The sequence below is a fragment of the Corvus hawaiiensis genome, chromosome 22, assembly GCF_020740725.1.
Source record: "Corvus hawaiiensis isolate bCorHaw1 chromosome 22, bCorHaw1.pri.cur, whole genome shotgun sequence".
Classification (NCBI taxonomy): domain Eukaryota; kingdom Metazoa; phylum Chordata; class Aves; order Passeriformes; family Corvidae; genus Corvus; species Corvus hawaiiensis.
Genome location: NC_063234.1, coordinates 8,402,567 through 8,424,090, shown reverse-complemented (window position 1 = coordinate 8,424,090; position 21,524 = coordinate 8,402,567). Strand labels below are relative to the sequence as shown.

Sequence of the window (21,524 nt, the reverse complement as noted above, 5' to 3'; positions counted from 1 at the left end):
ACTTGCACAAGCACCGTGACGTTTGCACATGCAAGGCACTACGCACCGTGACATCTCAGTGACATTTGCACGTGCTCACTGACATTTGCACGCTCAAGGCACCTTTTGCTCGGCTCAGGCAGCATCTGCAAGTGCACAGCAACACTGGCACAGTGACATCTGCCCGTGCAAGACGCTGTGCCTACTTGCACGGTGACATTGGCACAAGCACAGTGACATTTGCACACTGCCAGCACCCTTTACACACCCAGCGACCCTCTCCCTGCTCAACCCTCACCCACCCCCAGCACCCTTCGAGCTCCACAAGCCCCTGGTGACCGCACCTACTAATTACCCCCCTAATTACCTCACCCCAATAAAGGGGCGTGTCCCAGGGCGTCCCACCCCTTACATCCAGCTTTGCTGCCCCGCCTTCCACAATCCCAGCCCCAACCGCTGCCAGTTCTCTCCCGGCGCAGCAAATTGGTTTAACCCAAAGAATTTTAAAACAAAATAAATCACTACGGAGACAACAAAACCCAAGTTTAGGAACAAATTAACCCAGTGAGTTAATTTTTTTCCTATCTTCGTGTGATTTCTGCCTCCCCACACATGTGAGGAGTTGGGCACCAGGGTCAGTCCTCAGCCAGGGGACCGCAAAGGCATTTTGGGACCCAGCCCCATTGCATTTCGCTCAAAGAGGGGGTTTTATCCACCGAGGCTCCGGCTGCCATCCCAAATCCCGCGGTGGGTTTGGGATAGGCCAGGGAACGCTGCTAATTATAGGGAAGGAACCATGTATTTACAGAGGCAGCTCCCAGCACCAAACCACCGGCGGCCGCTTTTGCTCCGCTGAGTCTCTCTGTTCTCTCTCTCTCCTCTTTCCCGGGCGCTGCTGTCCACAAAAAAATAAAAAGGGGGGATGAATTAAAAATAAATCCCCCTCGGTGATTTGCAAGAGGCACTTTAGCAGAGGAGGAGGAGGAGGAGGCTGAGGAAGGGCAGGAGCAGGGGGGTGGCGGAGCGGGCGGCGGCGTTGCAGTGGCCTCGGTTGGAGCCGATGCAGGCAGCGTAAGCCATGGCGTGGGGGATGTAGTTCTGCTCGTGGACCCCGTGCAGCAGGTGGGCCATGGGCCCGCGGGCGAACACAGCCACGTCCTCGCCGCCGTGGGTCTCCTGCCGCAGCGGCACGGCCGACTGCGCCTGGTAGTCAGCGTGTGCTGGGGGAAAACAGCACAAGTGAGAATCGTTTAAGAGCCCAGCTCATTTTAGCCAAGCTGGGATGATTTTAAGGGGTTTTGGCCCAAAATGTACTCACCAAAATCCACGGCAGAGACGTTTTCTCGCTCGCCCGCCACGATTTTATAGCCGGGGCCGTTGCCGTAGAGGATGGAGGTGAAGGGTTTGCGGTCCACGTCGCTCTGCATCGGGGCCAGACCTGGCGGTATGGCACGATCAGCGGGATGGAATCTCCCCACTGTGTCCCCACGCTGTCCCTGGTACCGTGGCCGGGCAGGGCTCACCAAAGATGGGGTTCCCGCGGGGGGTGTAGCCGCCGAAGGTGAAGACGTGCGAGTGGTCGGCAGTGACAACGCTGAGCGTGTCCTGGGTGGACGTGAGGCGTGTGGCCAGCCCGATGGCCCTGTCCAGCTCCACTGCCTCATGCAGCGCCTGCTTCGCCTTCCCCTCGTGGTGCCCGTGGTCAATGCGGCCACCTGCGGAACCCGGCACCGCTCGGCATCGCCCTTCTCTTCCCAGCCTTGCACCCCTCTTTATTTCCTTTTCTGCATTCCCCCATCACCCCATTTATCCCCCCTTTTTACATCCCACATCCTCTCTTTTGCACCCCCATCAGGCCCTTTTCATTCCTCCTTTTCATTCCCCTGCTCTATCCGTTTTAGTACTCCACCTTCACCCCTCTTATCCCTCCCTCTTTGCACCTTCATTGCCCCTGTTACCCCTCCTTTTGCACCCCCCATATCCCCTTTATCTGTCATTTGTGCATCCACCATCACCCCCTTATCCTCCCTCCCTGTCATCCCCTTTTTTTGCACTCCTATCTCCCCATTATCCTCCCTCCCTTTTTGAACCATCACCCTTAATCTCCCTGGTTTTGTTCTCCCATCACCCCCTTCATCATTCATTTGCACCTTCCGGTCCTCACTTTTTGTACCTCCCCTTTATCCAATTTCCCCTTTTCCCCTCCTTTTTGTATACCCATCACCCCCTTTATCCTCCTTTTGCACCCTTCTTTTATCAAATCCCCCCCATTTTTGCACCCCCATTGCCCCATTTTTGCACCCCCATGAGCCCCCCACCTTCAACCAGGAGGAAGAACCCTCGGGGGTTTTTCTGGAGCATCCTGATGGCCACGGACACCATCTCGCTGAGGGACGGATCTGTCTCATTGTTCCTGTCCAGCTCGTACACCATGTCCCCCGGCTCGAAGAGGCCTGGGGACAGGAACACTGCTGGGGACATCCTTTTCCCACCAAAAGAAAAAGGCGGGGGGGGGGGGGGCCAAATCCTGCTCCTCGTGCTGACTCAAGTATTTCACACACCACTGGATTCAGGAAGATTAGATAAAAGCCAGGGAGTAATCCCAGCCCTTCCTTCCTCCTGCCCGGCTGGATTCCACATTCCAGAATGGAGTGGGAATTTCACTGCTGACAAAAGAACTGCATCCCTACGAGGGAGATGTGTTCCAGGGTGGGAGTAGCAGCATCCTTGGGATGTAACAGCATCCTTGGTGGGCAGCACATTCTTGAGGGCACACCAGCATCCCCAGGGTGGGGCACCAGCATTTCCAGGGAAATTGCAGCATCTTTGGGACCAGCACCCCTGGGGGCAGCAGTAGCACCACCCTTGGGGGTGTAACAGCATCACTTTGGGGGACCAGCGTCCCCAGGGAGGTAAGAGGATCGTTTGGGGGGGGGGGTACCAGCATCCCCAAGGGAATAGAAGCATTTTGGGGGCTACCAGCACCCCCAGGACCAGGTGCCACCATCCCTTGGAGGCAGCAGCACTCCTGGGAGAGTAACTGGCCTCTGCAGCTGCCCCAGCACCCCCAGACAGGCCAGGGTCCCCTAAAGCACTCAGCTGATGCCAGGGCACCCTTGGGTGCAGGGACTCACCCAGCAGGAAGTCGACGCGGCTGAGGTTGAGCGCCAGCAGCCCTCGCCGGTGCCACACGTACTCGGCAACCTGGGGACAGGGGACAGGCACTGTCACCTCTCCATTGCCTCGGCCATCCCCGTGGCCACTCCCCAAAGTATTCCATCCCCCAGGAATGGCTCTGTAGGGTTCCAGCGGGGTGATGTGTGTGTACCCCCATCCCCCAAGGAGTCCCTGTCACCTTGCCGCGGGGCTTGGCATCCTGCCACGCCTGGACGAGGTTCCTGTGGTCCAGGCGGGTGCCCCGATGCTTCTCCTCTTGAGGATATTCCACATCACTGACATTTTTGGGGTACATGTATTTCCTCCCTCCACCTAGGATCACCTGCAAAGGAGGGAAGGAAATGTAGTTTTAAATAATTTTTAATTATTATAAATTTCCCCCTCCAGCTGGGGTTTAACGGGGGAAGACCCCGAAGGAGCAGAGCAGGATGTCCAGGAAAGCCCTGGCGTTGTGGGCAAAAACACCCGAGGAATTTCACCTAGCTCAAAATAACCCTGAATCTCTTCCTATTAATTAAAACCCAGGACAAAAATAACCATTTCCAGCAGGGATTTGGCTTTTTGAATATTTTTTTTTCTCCATCTGTGGGAAGGATGCTCCACATCGGGATCCCCACATGAACCCGCTGGGATGGAGCCCCATCCCGTGGCTCTCCCTGTTTGCTTTGGAGTCTGATTTATTTGGCCTCTGTTATTTATAACCTAGCAGAGATTTTATGGTTTTTTTTGTATTTTCCCCCCCCTTTCTCCGCGTAGAAGGTGAATTATAAAGCTGCAAAACACCAACGCCAAAATTATTAACAAAAAAAAGGGAAAAAAAAGTCTTTTCCCCACTATATAATTATTTCCAGCCTGGGACAGAGTTAAAATTATATTAAAGGGAAAAAACCAGCAAAAGAGGCTATTAAAGAGCTAAATAACAGGCTGGGATGTTTTGCTTTGGGGCTATTTTGAAGGACAGAAGAAGATTTATTTACAGTGCTGAATTTCTGCATAAATCCACAGCAAGGAGCAGAACTGGGGGAGAAAGGAAGAGTTTTGGGTCTGGGAAGCATGGGAAGGGAGGGGGCTAAGATGGATTTGTGGGTCTGGGCTTGGTCCTATAGGTGCTTGCGGTCCCAGACCTGTGTTTGAGTGTCCTGGTCCCATGCCCACCTGAAAGTGCTGGTACCCCACCCGTGGTGGTCCTGGTCCCAGTCCCGTATCTGATGAGGGTCCCAACTCTGTACCCATGGGTGGTCCTGGTCCCCCGTCTGCTGGGGGCTCTGACTCTGCACCATTGGGTGGTCCTGGATCTGCACCCATGGGTGGTCCCAGTCCACCCTCACACAGGGATCCCAGCTCTGCACCCATTGGTGGTCCTGGCCCCATATCTACCCACAATCCTGGTCCTGCACCCATGGGTGGTCTCAGCCTCACATTTTCAGGGGTGGTCCTTGTCTTGTACCTACTCACAGTCCTGACCTTGCACTCCTTGGTGGTTCCAGCCCAACATCTCCTGGGAGCTGTGGCTCTTCAACCACTGGTGCTTCCAGCCCAGCATCTCCTGGGAATCCTGGCTCTTCAACCATTGGTGGTCCTGGTCCCACATCTATCCACAGCCCTGTCCCCACCCTTGGGTGGCTCCAACACTCACCCCAGGTTGTCCTGGTCCCATCCCCACTGACTCTAGGGCACATTCCTGGTGTCCTCATCCCTACCTCGATGTCAGGGATGTTCTCCACCAGCTGCCGGGCGATATCCTTGCAGCCACCCTCCAGGGCGTCCGGGGGCATCTCTCCATCCGAGTACCAGTCACGGTTGGCAGAGTGGGCGTAGGCGGCGCTGGGCGTGGCGTGGGTCACGCGCGTGGTGGTGACGATGCCCACGGCCTTGCCTGCACCACCAGTTCAGGGGACAATGGTGAGAACACCCCAAACCCCCTGCTTGACCTGCTGCCCAGGTGTCCCTCAGCCCTTCACCTGCATCCTTGGCCCAGCGGAGGATGGAGGTCACCTCCTGGCCCTTGGTGGTGTTGCAGCGGTCCCGGGTGACACCGGCACTGACCCCCAGCGTCCCCTCGTTGGCTTTGACCCCGCAGAGGTAGGCGGTAGCCGTGCCCGCGCTGTCGGGCACCTGGGCATTGGTGTTGTAGGTCTGGAAGGTGAGAGACAAACGTCCATAGTTGTCACCTCCATCACTGTCTCCTCCACCACCACCAGTACCATTGACAGTGCTGTCATCCCCACCCTGGGGCTTCCCTCCCTGTGCTGTTAGGCTGCACCAGACTCCCCATCCCACCTGTCCCCTCTCTTTTGCGCTTTGCCTCCATTGTACCCGCTGCTCCCTCCACTGTGGTGGCACTTCCCCCCCTCACTGCATTTTGCTGCTTTTAGCCTTTTTTCAGTCCATCCTTTGGCAGGGAGAGAGAAGCCACTGCCGTGGGCATCCCCACGGGGTGAACAGAGGTGGCTGCTGACTTCCAATTTAATTATTATTTTAAAATGTTTTGTTCAGCAAAACAACCCCAGGCGAAGCAGGGGGGTGTCCCGTGGCGTCCCGCAGCCGGCGGGCTCCTCCTGCCCCCCCGCCCCGTTCCCACGGCCGGCCCCTGGCACGACCAGCGGGCACCGGAGCCAGCTCCTTTCGCCCGCCCCTGACCTAATTTCGGCTCGGAAGATGCCACCCGCCCGTGACCTTGTGGTGGGTGTCGTGTCCCCGTGGGCGCCCCGGGGGGCTCACCTTGGCCAGGGCCACGAAGGGGAACTTGTCCATCTCCAGCAGGCTCTCCTCGCCCTGCCCGTGCTGCAGCTGCCCTTTGAGGATGCGGGCGGCCGTGACCGTGGAGACGCCCATTCCTGCGGGACACCGTCAGCCGCGCAGGGACAGCCCGGCGGCACCGGGCAGCACAGCCCGCTCCATGCAAACCCCGCTCATCCCGGGCTACTGCAGACCCAGTTTATCCCATCATCCCGTTTATCCCATCACGCAGTTTATCGTAGCAACCAATTTTTTGCAAGCCCAGTTTATTGCGCAGCCAGTTTATCCCAGCTCCCAGTTCATCCCAGCAGCCACTTTCATGGCAAAGCCAGTTTATCACAGAACCCACTTTATTGCAACACCCAACTTTTTGCAAATCCAATTCATTCCAGCACGCAGTTCATCCCAGCACTCAATTTTTTTGCAAACCAAATTTATCCCAGCACCCACTTTATTGCAATCCCAGTTTATCCCAGCACCCAACTTACGGCAAAACCAATTTACCAGAGCACCCAATTTTTTGCCAGTCCAGTTTATCCCTGCACTTGGTTTACTGCAATCCCAGTTCATTGCAGCACCCAGTTTATGACAGCACCCAATTTATTGCAACCCAGTTTGCCCCGGCACCCAATTTCATTGCAAACCCAATTTATTTCAGCACTCAACTTGCTCTAAATCCAGTTCATACTAGCACCCAGTTTATGCCAGCACCCAACTTAATGCAAACCAAACTGATTGCAGCAACCAATATTTTCTGCAAATCCGGTTTATCCAGCACCCAGTTTATTGTAAACTCAATTTACCATAGCACCCATTTTTTGGTAAATCCAGTTCATTGCAGCACCGAGTTTACCCCAGCACAGAACTTCTCGCAAACCCAGTTTACCCCAGCACCCAGCTTTTTGCAAACCCAATTCACTGCAGCATCGAACACTTTGCAAATCAAACTCATTGCAGCACCCAGTTTACCCCAGCACCCACCTTACTGGAAACCCAGTTTATCCCAGTACCCAGCTTATCCCAGAACATAACTCACCACAGCACCCATTCTTCCACAACACCCAATGTATCTCACCCCCAATTTATCACAGCACCCACTTCATTGCATCCACTTCATCACCCCCCCGCCCTTCAGCCCCCGTTCCCCCTGTCCCATGGTGGGTGCCCTCCTCCCATCTCACCGTCCCCCAGGAAGAGGATGAGGTTCTTGGCCACGTTCTGGTTGAGGCGCTGGAGCCGCAGCGCATTCCGCAGGGTCTCCTGTGCCTGCCGCCGCCAGTACTCGGGGTCCTTCTCCCTCTCTGTGGGGGAACCGGGCTCATAGCATCCAACAGCACCCACTTTTGGGGTGCTGCCCCCCCAAACCTCACCTACCCGGGACCAGTGATGCCGAGCAGAGCTGGGCGAGGAGGAGGACAAGCAGAGGCTTCATCCTGTGGCACTGAGTGGGTGCTGCCAGAAGAGAGCTGCAGGGTGGGTGGCACCTGCTCGTGCCTCAGTTTCCCCACTGAGACCTTTGCCCCAGGGTCAGCCAAGCGAGGACGGAAAGAAATGACCCCTCTCTGACCAGTCACTGATGTGACCCCTTGGGGACATGCCAGCTTACCCCCACCCCTCCCCTGGTCATCAGTCCCATGAGGCGTCACCTCACTGTCACCAACCCGAGCTGGGGGAAGGTGGCACAGCCCCCGTGGGGACAGTGGGGTCCCCATCACATGGCCATGTCCCCATCCTCTGTCCGTGTCCCCATCACGTGTTCCACTTCCATGCTCATGTCCCCATCATGTGCCTGTGTACCAATTCTGTGTCCCCATCATGTGTCCCTGTCATGTCTGTGTTCCCATCCCATGTCCATGTCTCCACTGCACATCTGCAACCCCATCACATACCCATGTCCCCACCACATCCCCTGTGTGTACCCATGTCCCCACCACACACCCCTGTCCTCATCCCCAGCCTACGTTCCCATTATGTCCCCATCCCCATCACACACCTGTATCCCTGTTGCATGTCTGTCCCTGTTGCACACAAGTCCCCACCACATGACCACGTCCCATCACACATCCACGTCCTTGCTGCATGTCCGTGTCCCCATCCCATGTCTGTGTGCCCACCACATGCTCGTGGCCCCATTGCATGCTCATGTCTTTGTTGCACACCCATGTCCCTGTTGCACACTCGTGTCCCTACCACGTGTCCCCGTTGCATGCCTGTATCCCTGTTGCACACCCACGTCCCCATCACATGTCGATGTCCCCATGACACCCCCGTGTCCCCATCACACGCCCGTGTCCCTGTTGCACACCCACGTCCCCACCACACTCCCGTGTCCCCATGGCACCTCCGAGTCCCCATGGCACTCTCCTGTCCCCATCGCCCCCACGTTCCCATGGCACCTCCCCCCCGCTGCACGCCCCTCACCCCTCGCTCCCCGGGGACCCTCCCCTCCCCCGGGGTGGCAGCGGTGGCCCCGGGGGGTCCTTACCGGGGATGGGGGTGTGTCACACACATACCCGCACAAACTTGGGTCCCGACACCCACGTCCCTCTGGGCGGCGGGAGGAGGCCGGGCCGGGGGGACCGCGAGCCCTTAAATCCCCCCGCACCCGGCCTTCGCCTCCTCCTCCTCCTCCCCTTCCTCCACCCTCCCCCTGCTGCCAGCAAGGGGCGGGGGGGGGAGGGGGAAGAAAAGGCCACAAACTGGGCTTACTGGTGCCCTCTGCCGGGTTATACTGGGAGGACTGGGAGGACTGGGGTGCACCAAGCCCGGCTCTAAGTGCTCAGCAACCCTCTGCCGCCTCGCAAGTGGGAGTTTGGGGTGCCCCTTGGTGGGGTAGATGTGTGTTTTGCCGGATTTTGCATTATTTTCACCCAAACCGTGCTAGAGACACCAGCGAGGGGTTGAGGCGGGGGTGATGGAGTTGAGGGAGGGCTCCCTGCCTCAGTTTCTCCACACAAAGCTCCTGCAGCACTCCACGAGAGATCCCTGCTGGGATCCAGTGGCGTTACTGCAGGTCACAATAAACACGGCGTGGTGACAACGGCGGCGGGGGTGACCCCCCAGCCCTGCCTCAATTTCCCCAAGGCGGGGGCCCGAGGGGCTCCGTGACCCGCGGAGCCGCCCGTGGCTTCCCAGAAGGTGGCGGACTCAGCCCAAAAATCCGCTCCCCGGGAGCCTCGGGGTGCAACCAAGGGAGCCCCAGCAGCGCCCCGATGCCACGGGGATGGGCACGGCCCCTTGCGGACCCCCCAGATCCCTTCGGCACCTCCAAATCCCTCCGTACGCTTTCCCCGTTCACCCTCCCTTCACCCCTCTGTACTCCCCAGCACTGTCGCAGCCCCGTGGGTGTGATGAGCATGTCAGTGCTCAGCCCGTCGGTGCAGCGCAGGGGTGGAGGCACCGCGGGGAGGAGGTGGCACCGCGTGTTCCCATCCCTGTCACCGCGGCAGGGCGGCCGCCGGTGCTTTTCGGTGCGGGACAGCTCACGCTGGCACGCTTGTACAACTGCAGGCGTGCACGAGCGTGTGCGCTCACACGCCGCTGCAGGCGTGCAAGCAGCACCCCCCGCGCTCTCGCACACTCGCACGGCCGCCCGTGCACACTCTTGCACATCTGCACGTGTGCCCGTCGCACAAGCGTGCGCTGGGCTGTTCGTGGCACCGCTCGCTCGGACACGCGGGTGGTTTTGACGGTCACGCACTCGTGTGCTTGCACGACTGCGCTTGCACTACCGCACGCTCGGAGCCCCGCGGCCCTGCACCCCACGTGCTTTCGCGCTTGCACAAGCGCACGCCCCGGGATCGCGCCTTGCGCGCTCGCCCCGAGACGTCACATCCCCCGCCGGCCAGCGAGCCGGGGCTGCCTCGGGGGGATGCTGCCAGCAGCGCCGGGGCACGTGGGGCCCCCCCAAACGGGGCTTGGGCCCCCCCGAAAGAGTTAAAGGAGGCGCGCGGGAAGCCCGTCCCTCCGCGGCCCCATTGGTTTCCCATCCCAGGTACATCCTTTGCTCGTCACCCTCGCCACCCTCGCTAGGCCGCAGCGGCGTCACGAGCTGTGCCGGGGCTCAGCGGGCGCTCGCCCCAGCGGGGCCGGGGCTGGCGGGAGTGGGGTGACGGCCATGGTGAGTGGAGGAGCCCAGCGACACCCCCAAATCTCGGAGAGGTTGAGTGGGGGGCGCTTGGCCGAAGAGGGCGCCGGGTGATGCATCTCCCATGGGATGCTCTTTGTAACCACATAGGACCCCCCATTGCATCCCAGGGGACCCCCCCAGCATTCCCGTGGGACCCCCTTTGCACCCCCGAGGGACGCCCATGAGACCCTCATTGGGCCCTTAAGGGATTCCCCATTGCATCCCGAGGGACCCCCTAAGACACCCCTACAGCACCCCCAGGGACCCCTGCTGCACCCCCGAGCGCCCCACTCGGGCCCCCCCCGCCGCGTTTGCTTTGTGGCCACTGGCTTCACCAGGTGGGGACCCTAAAGTGGGTGCCCCCCTCAGCCCCCCCGCATCCCCTCTTGACCCAGACCCGCGGGGGTTTGCACCGTGTTTCCCTCTGCAAAGGGGGGGGGGGGGGGGGGGGGCGCCCCCCACCCAGCTGAACCCACTTTTGTGGGGCTGTTTGCGAACACCCCCAAACTGGATTGTTCTCTTCTCTAATGTTTTGGTTTTTTTTTTTTGGGGGGGGGGGGGGGTTGTTTGGTGGTGGTGGTGGGTTTTTTTTGTAAAGTTTAACCCTTTTTTTGCTGCTTTTTAAGCTTTTTTAAAAAAATTAATTTCTCGCCAGCCAAGGCTCCCTGCAAAACTGGGAACTCCCCCCAACCTCCTTTCCCAGCACCCCTAATTAACACCGGCACCCTAATTATTACCAGGGCTTGCTAATTACCCCCGGACATCCTAATTAGCAGGCTGAGCCTTTCTGGGCGCTGACTCCGGGCTGTAGAGGTGCGGGGGCACTTATGGGTGCTGGGGCCGGTGGGTACCGCTTTGCTAGGCGGGGCTTTGGGGGCGCGGGGGTGGCTTGGGGGGGTTCGGGGTGGAGTTGGGGGGCTTTGGGGGGCTGGGGGGAGGCGAGGAATCGCCATCGCGATCGTGGCCGTGGTTGCTCCGAAATGGCGCCCGGACGGGAATTGAAAGCAGCCGGCGGAGGCTCGGGGTGCCCCGGTACGGGCTCGGGGCTCCGCCGGGGGGGCAGAGCCGGGCGCTGGGTGCCCCCCGAGCCTTCCGGGGGGGGGGGGGGGGGGGTGCGGGCTCCGAGCACGTGGGGCTTATTGTTTATAAAGCGAAGGAGCGATTTGGGGCAAAACCAGGCTATTTAAGGTAATGCTGAGATTCTTGTAAAGAGAGTGGAAATCCCTTGCGTGGGGGGTTAAAGTGTGGGTGTCCCCCCCGTGCACCCCTTGGTGCCCCCCACCCTGTTGGACCTGGGAAAACGCATTTTTATTCGGATTGAAGCAAGCAACAGCTTGGAGGGGGGAGGTATATGACAAAAACTACCTCTTTTTGCTCCAGAAAAGGGGTGCTCCCACTGGAGAGGGGTGGGGAGCACCCATAGGTGCTACTATGCCCCCAATATGGAGGATAGGGGTGTTAAAAATACTTCCCGGGCCCAATTTCCCCCAAATTAAGGATGCTTGATCCCAGCGCCTCTCGGGGGCGTTTTGGGGGAGCTTGGGCTCAGTTTGGATTCTCTGATGGCTTGTACAGCATTGAGCCAGCACATACCTTGTGAAAGGAGAACAGAAAGGGATTAATTTTTGGTCTTTCTCCTTCTGTTTCAGGCTGGGGTAGGCGGGGTGGGGGATCACTGAGGGGAAAAAAATTGCATTTCCTCAGGAAATGGAGTGAAAGCTGGGGTTCCAGGAATTTGGTGTTGCAGAGCCATGGGGGCTTCATGGGTCCCCCCACCACGTGAGCGGGGATTTGTGCCCGGAGCTGCCAATTTCAGCCATGTGCGAAGTACTAAAATAGGTGGAAAAAAGTGAAAGGGGTTGGAAAAAAATAGGATCTAAACAGAGATTTTCCCCATGATAAAATCTTGCAGTTGAGGCTCTTTCGCCACACGGTTCTCAGGCTCCAGGCGGGCGCCCAGGGGAGATTTTGGGGCTGCAAACAGAGATTTTGGTACAACCAAGGAGGGAAACCACATCTTTGTTTTAACCCTTTCTATTCCCCAGGTGGGTTTGTGGTTAATTAAACTGAGGCTGGGATTTGGGATCCGGGGAGGGGATGGGATCCAGGGAGAGGATGAGATTTGTTATTAAGTGTGCAAAGGGAGGTTTGGGAATGCTGCTATTGGAAACCAGGCTGAGAACCGGTGCTTTCATTCTCCCAGGGGAAACTGAGGCATGGCTGTGTGGGGTTTTGATCAACTCATCCCTTTGGGATTGATGGCAGCGGGATGGGGACATCCAGATGGGTGTAAACCCCCTCCCTGCGCTGATTGCGGGTGTAGGGTTGTGAGTGGTGCCGCTCGGGCCATCGGTGGCAGGGTCAGGGTGGATTTTGGGGTGCTCAGCCCCTCGGTGGGGAGTTGAGGGTTGTTTGCTCCGTCGGGAGACAATCCGGCTGGATAGCAGGGCAGTGCCAGCGGGAAGGAAACGGCGGCGGTGGCACGATAAGGGCCGGCTGCCAACCCGTGAGGTTTTCCTTGTTTTTCTGCCGGGGATGAGATAAGAGCCGGGCACAGGCACAAGATAATGCCCGGGAGACACGGCGCCGGGAGGGAGCCCGTCCACAGCTGAAATTCTTGGCGCTGTCGCCTTTGGGTGCTCGCAGGGACGTCTCCGGGTGTTTCACGGTGCGCAGGGTTCACAGATGGGGCGTGGAGCGCGAGCGAGGCGGTAGTGTCAGGGTGAAAAGCCATTTTCTCTGCTGCCAGCCTTTCCCAGGTGCCTGGCACTCCGGGGTTCCCTGGCACAGGGGGGTCCCTCTCCCCGCTGTAGGGCGGAGGTGGATCCGGCTTTATTCCAGGCTGAAGGGGAGGTTGCACAACCCGGCCCCGGGGGAAAGTGAGGCGGGTTCGGGCTTTGCTCAGCTCTTGGCTCCGGCCCTCTTTGCTTTCCATAACCTTCCTCAGGCGTTTGTGTAGTGCTTTACTACCTCAGAGCCATTCGGGATTTTGCTCCCCGGAGGAGAAGGTGGCTTTAGAAAGTGTGTAAATCTTCCTTGTCCTTCATCCTCTTCCTCAACCCCGGGTCGCTGAGCACGTCTGTTGCCGATTTCCCTGTGCAGATGTCGACCTACAAGCGGGCAACACTGGACGACGAAGACCCCCTGGACTCACTTGGTGACGGTGATGGATACCCCAATGGCTTCCAGGTATAGCTTCATGTGTCTTTTAGGGAGGAAAAAGGGCATTTTGTGTGCTGGCAAGCAGCAAAGGGGGTGCAGAAGGGTTTTCCACCTGGGACTAGTGTCTGGAGGGTAAAGTCCAGTGTGGGCAGAGCAGTTGGCTCCTGCCACTGCTGCCCTTCGTTCCCCTCCTGGCACGGAGAGCCAGCAGGGCCATATCCTGCCTCCACTGTTTCAACACTCCACCTCCCAGTTTTTCTGCTGCCCAAACCCCTTCCCAGCATGGTTGGGGTGAGCAATTACTGCAGCACTGGGAATTTTGTCCGCACACAGAAGGGGATTAATTTCTCCCCAAGCAGTGGGAAAGCAGCTTAAAGAGGGCCGAGGGTGGCAAGACAAAACCCCATGGCTGCCAGTGTCCGGTCTCACCGGGAAAGGTTCAGGTCTGGAGAGATGCTCTCTGTCCTGGCCCCAATCCCAGCTCCATCAGTCTCTAGAATGGTGGTTTCTGCCCCAAATGTGTTTTTGCTTTTCCCGGCGGGGCTGTCTCCACTTGCCGTCACATCGAGATGTTTCCTGGGGATGTTTTTCGGCTGAGTGGGAGTATCCTGTTAAGGCACTTCCCGATGCAGCCTCCACCCTGTCCCAGTGCTGGCAGTGGGGACGGGGACAGCCATGGGGTTATGCTGTGCTTGAGGAGGGGTTCAGGGTGGCACGGGACAGTAGGTGAGCCCTCCGAAACGCTCATCCCGCTCCCTTTCCTGCCATTGTGCCGCCCTTCCTGCCCGGTTTCTGGAAGGCAACTGCTGCCTTTCCCAGCCCGATCCATGACGGATCCCTTGCCGGGGCTAATTCGTGCTGTGGGCTGTAGGAAGCAAAATGGGGGCTGCATCAGTGAGCTTTTCTGCCAGCGGGGAGACGACGCTGCTCTTCCCACAGGTGAACTTCCGCAGCTCACGGAGCAGCTGGGGCTGCTGGGCTGAGCGGACGCGTGCCGAGAAGCAGCTGGTGGTGCTGGTGGGGGTGCTAGCGGTGCTGCTCGTGGCCTGTCTGCTGGGACTCGTCTTCCAGTACAGAGCCAGTAAGTCCTTTGGCCATTTTTTGGGGGCCAAAACTCCCCCAGCAAAGAAAGGATCCTGGGCTCAGCCTCTGCGTGCAAACACTGAAGCAGAGCAGCTTATCTGAGCAACTGGTGGGGATGGTTTGCTCAAGCTTTGAGCAAACAACTGTGCAGGGATCCTGCCCCCTTTACCAGGGGAGTTGCTGGGGAGTTCCCAGAGTGGGATATTTGGTGCAAGGGTGAGATGCTTACCTGCACCCCTCCCCCCAGGACAGGATTCTTGGGTATCAAACAGGATGTTCAGGTGTGGGGTGGGATCTTTGGGCTCAAGATGGGATGGTTACCTGCACCCCTTAACCCCTGGGCAGGATGCTCAGGTGCAGGATAAGGTGTTCCTCTGATCCTTTGTCCTGTTGCTTGATGCTTGAGCACAGGATGGACCGTTTTCCTGCATCCTTCACCCCAGGGTGGATGACTGGGCACTGGGCAGGATCCTTGGGCCTAAGATGAGATGTTTGCCCTGGGATGGGATGATTTGGCCAGATGCTCAGACATAGGTCAGGATGCTAGTCCATATTGCTTGCCCTAGGGCAGGGTGTTAAGGCACCAGGTGGGATGCTCAGGCACCAAGTGGGGTATTTGCCCGCATCCTTCAGTGCGGGGCAGGATGCTCTGTGGTGCTGCTCATCCTGCTGCAGCAGAGGAGCTGAACCTGTCCCTGCCTCCCCCAGGGCCGCCTGCCATGTGCCTGTCGGAAGCCTGCATCTCCGTCACCAGCTCCATCCTCAGCTCACTGGACCGCGCCGTGAATCCCTGCGAGGACTTCTTCAGCTACGCCTGTGGGGGCTGGATTAAGGCCAACCCCCTCCCCGATGGTCACTCGCGCTGGGGCACCTTCAACAACCTCTGGGAACACAACCAGGCCATCATGAAGCACCTGCTGGGTGAGTGCGTGGGAGCGGTGGGACCCGGCATTGCTCAGGGGCCCTGTTAGGTCCAGGGGATGCCAAAAACATATGCACGTGAGGTTGGGATTGAACTCCAGCGTCAAACCAGTCTGTGACACAAATGCTGTGAGGACATTGAGAAACAGGTCCTGGCTGTGTTTGCTCTCCTAGATGGTCCTGAGATTTTTGACTGTGGTGTTGCTAGTCTTTGGTGCCAAGTAGAGAAAAGAGTCCTGGCCTCTGCCCTGTAAACCCCATGGTGGCATTCCCAGGAGCTCTGAAATTCAGGATTTGCACTTCAGGCTGCATCCAGAGGCTGCAGTGCCCCAGTATCACCCGAAGGATATGCATTTTTCCTGTTCCTATAGCTTCCAGCCTTTGTGAGCAGCCTTTTGGGGGGCTGGCTGCCAATATGGCCATTTTTTGGGGGGCCAAAACTCCCCCAGCAAAGGGAGGATCCTGGGCTCAGCCTGTGCGTGCGAACACCGAAGCAGAGCGGCTTATCCGAGCAACTGGCGGGGACGGTTTGTTCAAGCTTTGAGCAAACAACTGGCTCCTTATCAGCACTTTCCACTGCGCCAGGGCTGATTATCTGGAAAGAGAAGGTTTGGGAAAAGTGTTGTCTTTTGAGAGAAAGGGGGTGGCGCGGGAACAGCTTCGTCCCTGGCTTTTCCCGCAGAAATCTGGCGCTGGTTTTACCGGGAGAAGAGACTGGGCGGCCAGCCAAGTGGTCGCGTTCGGCATTTCCTTGAATTCCTTGGAGCTGAGGGACCTTTAGTTAATAAAACCACACAGCTGGGAAGCCAAAGGTGCAAGCTGTGTCATCAGGAAAATAAATAAAAAAACCCCAAAAACCCTCTGGGGAAGCAGAATTTTAGCTGGGGACATGAAAGGAAGGTTTTGGAGGCAGAGGAGAAAAATGGGTTTATTGTTCCTTTTTGCAGGAATAAATAATACAGGGCTGGGGGCACCAGCTCAGAGGCAAGGGCAGCACCCAGGGCTTGATGATGCTAGGAATTCCAGAGCTGCTGGAAAAATGCTTTTTGTTTTTTCTTTCTTTCTTTATCTTTTGTCCCCAAAGAGTTGGGGCAGTCACTGTGGGTGGGAAATGAGATGGGGGGGCAGGAGGCCAGGAAGGGCTGGGGCCAATGGGATGCTCTTGGGAGCATGGTGGGGACTATTGGGACAATCCTTGGCACCTTTTTGGAGCCTAGCCTTGCACAAATGGGGCTGAATCCTTCTGGCTCCCAGGGGCCCATCCCAGGGGCCCCCTGTGATTCTCCCTGGGTCCCTCCCACAGAAAACACCACGGCCAATGTGTCAAGCGAGGCAGAGCGCAAAGCACAGCGCTATTACCAAGCCTGCATGAATGAGAGCAAGATCGAGGAGCTGCGTGCTACCCCACTCACAGAGCTCATCCAAAAGGTTTGTCCCAGTCCTTGTGGAAAAGCCATCTTCCCTCTGCAAAATGGGGGGAAAAGCTCAGTCATGGGCAGTCCCAGCACCCTCCAGACTCCATTCTTGGTGCTTCCTGTGGAAGAGCGTCCCCCAGGTCAGGCAAGCAGAGGCAGGGATTTATAATCCTATATTGGGACTTCTTAGCCCTCTTGCAAGATGTTTCCCCCCAGGATGGATATTGAGGGGATATTGAAGTGATTCCAGGTGGCTGTTTCTTACCCAAAAGTTGGTTGCTGTCTGTCCCCAGCTGGGTGGCTGGAACATCACCGGTACCTGGGCCAGTGACAACTTCAACGAGACGCTGCGGGAAGTGACAGCACATTATCGCACCTCGCCCTTCTTTTCTGTCTACGTCAGCGCCGACTCCAAGAACTCCAACAGCAACGTCATCCAGGTGGATCAGTCGGGGCTGGGCCTGCCATCGCGGGATTACTACCTGAACAAGACGGAGAATGAGAAGGTGAAGGTGTCGGGGGAAACGTGGGTCGGCTGGGGGGATGCTGTGGGTGGGTGGCACCTGCCATGCTGATGCCACCTGTCTGACCACACAGGTGCTCGCCGGGTACCTGAACTACATGGTGCAGCTGGGGATGTTCCTGGGAGGCACCGATGAGGAGTCAACACGGCGGCAGATGCAGCAGATCTTGGACTTTGAGACAGCCTTGGCCAACATCACCATCCCACAGGAGAAGCACCGGGATGAGGAGGTCATCTATCATAAAATGACAGCAGGAGACCTAAAGGTAGGGATGGAGCTGGTGAGCTTCCTCATTCTGCTGTGGTTTGGGAAGCGGGGTGGACTGTGGAGGTGACGCAGCTCCTCGGGGAATCCTGATGCCAGCTGACGCAGCCTGGGAAGCTCTTGTGCAGTAGCTTGGCCCATGTCCTCCTTGGGGAAATCCCACCCTGACCCTTCCTCCCAGCCTCCAGACCACCCCTGGAGCTGGCAGCTGTCCTACTGCAGCACTTATGTCCTCCTGGCACTGCTACCCGTGGACATCAGCCAGGTCACCTCCTGGTGTCCCCAGAGGAGCTCTAATGACTTGTGTCAACATTTCTGACACTCACCCCATTTTCTTTTCCTTTGTGTGAGGAAATTGTTTACTCCCCTCCAACCTTTTGAGGATGCTGCTTTTACAGGAACTGGCCTCTGCAAAATCAGCTGAATCCATCACATGGGGACTGATGCAGCCGATTCCAGCTCAAGAAGCAGCTGCCACCCCCTGCAATGGTTTTTGGGTCCATAGCAGCACTGTGGCTTTTTCAGGAGCTGGCACCGGCTGTGGACTGGATGCCCTTCCTCTCCACGGTCTTCTACCCTGTGGAGCTCAACGAGTCAGAGCCCGTTGTGGTCTATGCCAAGGAGTACCTGGAGCAGGTTTCTGACCTCATCCTGCACACGGATAAGTGGTAAGGACCCCCAGCCTGTACAGAGACGCAGGTGCCCAGGGTGGGCAGGAATGTGCTGCTGCCTACTCACTGCCTCTCACCATAGTCTCCTCAACAACTACATGATCTGGAACCTGGTGCGGAAAACCAGCCCGCTCCTTGACCAGCGCTTCCGGGATGCCGAGGAAAAATTCATGGAAGTGATGTATGGGACAAAGAAGGTGAGGGCAGAGTCCCCAGGGCCCTCAAGTGATGGCTTTTTATGTCAAGGCCCTGTCATGTGGCATCCAAACAATAGAGATGTGGGGTAGCTTTTGGGGTGGCGGGGGGATGGAAGGGCCAAGTGGAGCAAGGGGTGGGAATGTGGAGGGCTTTGTTCAATGCCACCACTGATGACCACCTCTTGTCCCATGCAGAGCTGCCTCCCACGCTGGAAGTTTTGCATCAGTGACACGGACAACAACCTGGGCTTCGCCCTGGGGGCCATGTTTGTCAAGGCCACCTTTGCTGAGGACAGCAAGCAGGTGGTACGTCCCCAAGGCAGCAGCGTGCAAGTCCCGGTGCTGGGAAAGCCCCACCAGTGGTGGAACCATCGGGGCAGACAATGTTTCTCTGTCCACCTTGTTGTGTTTGCTGTGCATGTCCGTGTGCCGGGTTTTTCACTATGTGTTGTCTTGGCCGCCCAGCCTCTTCCTCCCTGTGGTGTGAAGGTCCTTGACCTCTCTGGGACAGGAAGCCAGCTCTCTGGACTGACACTGTGCTGCCTTGTTTTGTCTAGGCGGAGGAAATGATTGCGGAGATTAAAACTGCCTTCGAGGAAAGCCTGGAGACCCTGCAGTGGATGGATGAAGAGACGAGGAGATCAGCCAAAGAGAAGGTGAGGCACTGGTGGCTGCACTGGGGAGATGATGAGGGTGGAGGATGGTGGAACCAGGTGAGCCTGTCCTTCCATCTCTGGCACCAAAAACACTCTGGTCCTTGTCACCCTCCAGGCAGATGCCATCTACAACATGATCGGCTACCCCAAGTTCATCATGGACCCCAAGGAGCTGGATAAAGTCTTTAATGACGTGAGTTGTCAGATATGTCCCCTGGGTCTTCTACAGGACGTACAGGATGTGCCCATATCACCATGGCCTGAGGGCAGCCTTGAACCCCAGGTTTCCTCCAGAAGTCTCACTGATGTCCTTGGCCCTTCTCTAGGGCCTTCCCAGAGAGCTGTGGGCCAGTCCTGGGGTGGCTGGGGCTCTTGGGATTCCTGCCTGGGAAAAGGAGGAGCTGTTTTCCGTAAGGGTGATTCATTGTCCTCCAGAGACTCCACAGATGTTGGAGGAGGAGAAACAGGAGAAGTCATAACTCTGCTGGCTCTGGAGGCTCAAATGTGACTGTAGAGGGAGGAGTGGGGCTGAGCAATCACTGCACACCACTCAAGCCTTGTTCCTTTGCAGTACGAGGCCGTGCCTGACCTCTACTTTGAGAACGTCATGCAGTTTTACAACTTCTCAGCCAGGGTCACGGCTGACCAGCTCCGGAAACCGCCAAACCGGGACCAGTAAGTCCTCTGCTCCACTTCCCTGTTGTATTCAGTGGGGAGTGTCAGCATATCTGGAGCACTGGGATTTGGTCTCCACCAGCCTGTGCTGGTTTTGGGGAGATAAATTTAGGGCAACAGCTTTGCAACAGAAGTGGATGTTGTTGGAGCAAACACTGGTGATGGTTTGTGTTGCCATGTTGGCCATGTTTGTGTTCCTGCAGGTGGAGCATGACACCTCCAACGGTCAACGCGTATTACTCTCCCACCAAGAATGAGATTGTCTTCCCTGCTGGCATCCTCCAGGCTCCCTTTTACACCCGTGCATCCCCAAAGTAAGAGCCACGGGAAAACAGTGAGGGCAGGATTCCCAGCTTTCCTCCTGTACCCAAATCTGAGGCTAAGTTTCATGGCTGTGAGGAGCAGAGGCTGCTTTCTTAACCTCTTCATTACCCTCTTGCAGGTCCCTGAATTTTGGTGGGATTGGTGTGGTGGTGGGCCACGAGTTGACACACGCCTTTGATGACCAAGGTATGGGCAGGGCCAGGTGGGTGGGCAGCTGGAGAGGTGGCCAGTATGAGATGAAAAATCCACTGTGTTTTTGCAGGCCGGGAATATGACAAAGATGGCAACCTGCGTCCCTGGTGGAAGAACTCCTCGGTGGAGGCCTTCAAGCGTCAGACAGCATGCATGGTGGAGCAGTACAGCAACTACACTGTCAACGGCGAGGCGGTCAATGGCAAGCATACCCTCGGGGAGAACATCGCTGACAATGGGGGCCTCAAGGCTGCCTACCGGGTAGGACCATGGGGCTGGGGAGATTCCAAGGGGGACATGGCGTGGTGGGATTTGTGTTGTCTCTTGATCCGCCTGTGCTCCCTGGTCTTCAGGCATATCAAAACTGGCTGAAAAAGAATGGGAATGAAGAAACACTCCCAACTCTCGGTCTCACCAACTACCAGCTCTTCTTCGTTGGCTTCGCACAGGTAGGTCACGTGGTGACCTTGGGAGGGTGGGCACACAGGTTTTTGTGGGTGGAGCATGCCCAGATGGGGTTGGGAGGGTGTGATCGCAAAACTCAGTCCTCTGGAGATGATGTAGTGGATGGAGAATGGGATTGGGGTGATGCTGGTTACAAAGCAAGACAAAGCTGAACCTCAAGCTGCCTTGGCTCCCATCACGCAGGCAGAGGGGTTGGATTCAGCACTGAGCCAGCCCCATGGTGGTGGGTGTCAGTACTCAGGCCCCTCGCGCTCCATTTGCAGGTGTGGTGTTCGGTTCGCACACCCGAGAGCTCACACGAGGGGCTCATCACCGATCCCCACAGCCCCTCGCGTTTCCGCGTCATCGGCACAGTCTCCAACTCCCGGGAGTTCGCGGAGCACTTCAGCTGCCCCCCAGGCTCCCCCATGAACCCCCTCAAGAAGTGTGAAGTCTGGTGATGGGTGAGTGCCCGAGGGAACCAGCGGCTGGTTGCTTCATCCTCTGCCAACAGCTGGGCTTCCCCAGTCCTTTGAGGCTCAAACCACTTCTCCGTGCCACAGAGAGCCCAACTCTTCAGCCAGAGCGGTGTCTGCATCCCCGGCATTGTCCGAGGTTCAATCCACTGTGAAAACTCCTTATCCCCCTGCTTGTTGGTGAAATAACTTCAGTTTGGGGGTGTCTTCTTTCCCACCATGCCTGGGCCACGTGTCAAGGCACACGTGTCCGTGGGCGCTGCCCGTATTTACACACACAGCGCTCAGCCTGACCCACCGCCTGGCAAAACCCCTCTGTTACGGAGGTGATAAAGGGAACCCCCAACAGTGGCAGGTTTGTCTGCGTGTCTGAATACACCCAGTGTACCACCTTGTCTCCAAAGATGCGCACATGAGGGTGGAAAATATTTTTAGATATATTTTTGGGGGAGGGAAATATATATTTTTTTTTCATGTGTCGTGGAATACACTGGAA

At 57.4% G+C, this 21,524-nt stretch overlaps 2 protein-coding genes across 10 annotated transcripts; one reads left to right on the top strand and one right to left on the bottom strand.

Annotated features, from left to right (window-relative positions):
* Positions 1–518: 518 nt before the first annotated feature.
* ALPL (alkaline phosphatase, biomineralization associated) lies at positions 519–8,530 on the bottom strand. Of its 2 annotated transcripts, none has more exons than XM_048326407.1 (12): positions 8,409–8,530; positions 7,270–7,361; positions 7,077–7,196; positions 5,878–5,993; positions 5,118–5,292; positions 4,857–5,032; positions 3,335–3,478; positions 3,114–3,183; positions 2,298–2,432; positions 1,503–1,694; positions 1,298–1,417; positions 519–1,199 (listed from the first exon to the last, which is right to left on the bottom strand). In XM_048326407.1, the coding sequence occupies exons 2-12, from the start codon at positions 7,325–7,327 to the stop codon at positions 946–948; spliced, it is 1,560 nt and encodes a 519-aa protein (XP_048182364.1). In that variant the 5' UTR covers positions 7,328–7,361; positions 8,409–8,530; the 3' UTR covers positions 519–945. The 2 variants fall into 2 exon arrangements, with proteins under 2 accessions (XP_048182364.1, XP_048182363.1); XM_048326406.1 differs by having other exon boundaries at positions 8,381–8,494.
* A 1,209-nt stretch (positions 8,531–9,739) lies between these two features.
* Positions 9,740–21,524, top strand: ECE1 (endothelin converting enzyme 1). 8 transcript variants are annotated; one of them, XM_048326468.1, is made up of 18 exons: positions 9,740–9,889; positions 13,127–13,213; positions 14,126–14,267; positions 14,978–15,190; positions 16,494–16,618; positions 16,899–17,111; positions 17,203–17,394; positions 17,919–18,061; positions 18,147–18,261; positions 18,457–18,567; positions 18,819–18,917; positions 19,033–19,110; positions 19,489–19,592; positions 19,796–19,906; positions 20,035–20,102; positions 20,179–20,369; positions 20,462–20,557; positions 20,837–21,524. In XM_048326468.1, the coding sequence occupies exons 2-18, from the start codon at positions 13,127–13,129 to the stop codon at positions 21,011–21,013; spliced, it is 2,265 nt and encodes a 754-aa protein (XP_048182425.1). In that variant the 5' UTR covers positions 9,740–9,889; the 3' UTR covers positions 21,014–21,524. The 8 variants fall into 8 exon arrangements, with proteins under 8 accessions (XP_048182425.1, XP_048182423.1, XP_048182426.1 ...); XM_048326466.1 differs by lacking the exon at positions 9,740–9,889 and adding an exon at positions 9,913–10,015; XM_048326469.1 differs by lacking the exon at positions 9,740–9,889 and adding an exon at positions 10,776–10,867.

Coding starts and splice junctions, on each gene's coding strand:
- ALPL (XM_048326406.1), bottom strand. CDS start 8,406: ATGTGTGTGACACACCCCCATCCCCG. Junction 5,293..5,877: donor CCTTCGTGGCCCTGGCCAAG/GTGAGCCCCCCG, acceptor CTCACCTTCCAG/ACCTACAACACCAATGCCCA. Junction 3,184..3,334: donor ATGCCAAGCCCCGCGGCAAG/GTGACAGGGACT, acceptor CCCTGTCCCCAG/GTTGCCGAGTACGTGTGGCA.
- ECE1 (XM_048326466.1), top strand. Junction 14,268..14,977: donor CGTCTTCCAGTACAGAGCCA/GTAAGTCCTTTG, acceptor TGCCTCCCCCAG/GGCCGCCTGCCATGTGCCTG. Junction 20,370..20,461: donor GCCTCAAGGCTGCCTACCGG/GTAGGACCATGG, acceptor CCTGGTCTTCAG/GCATATCAAAACTGGCTGAA.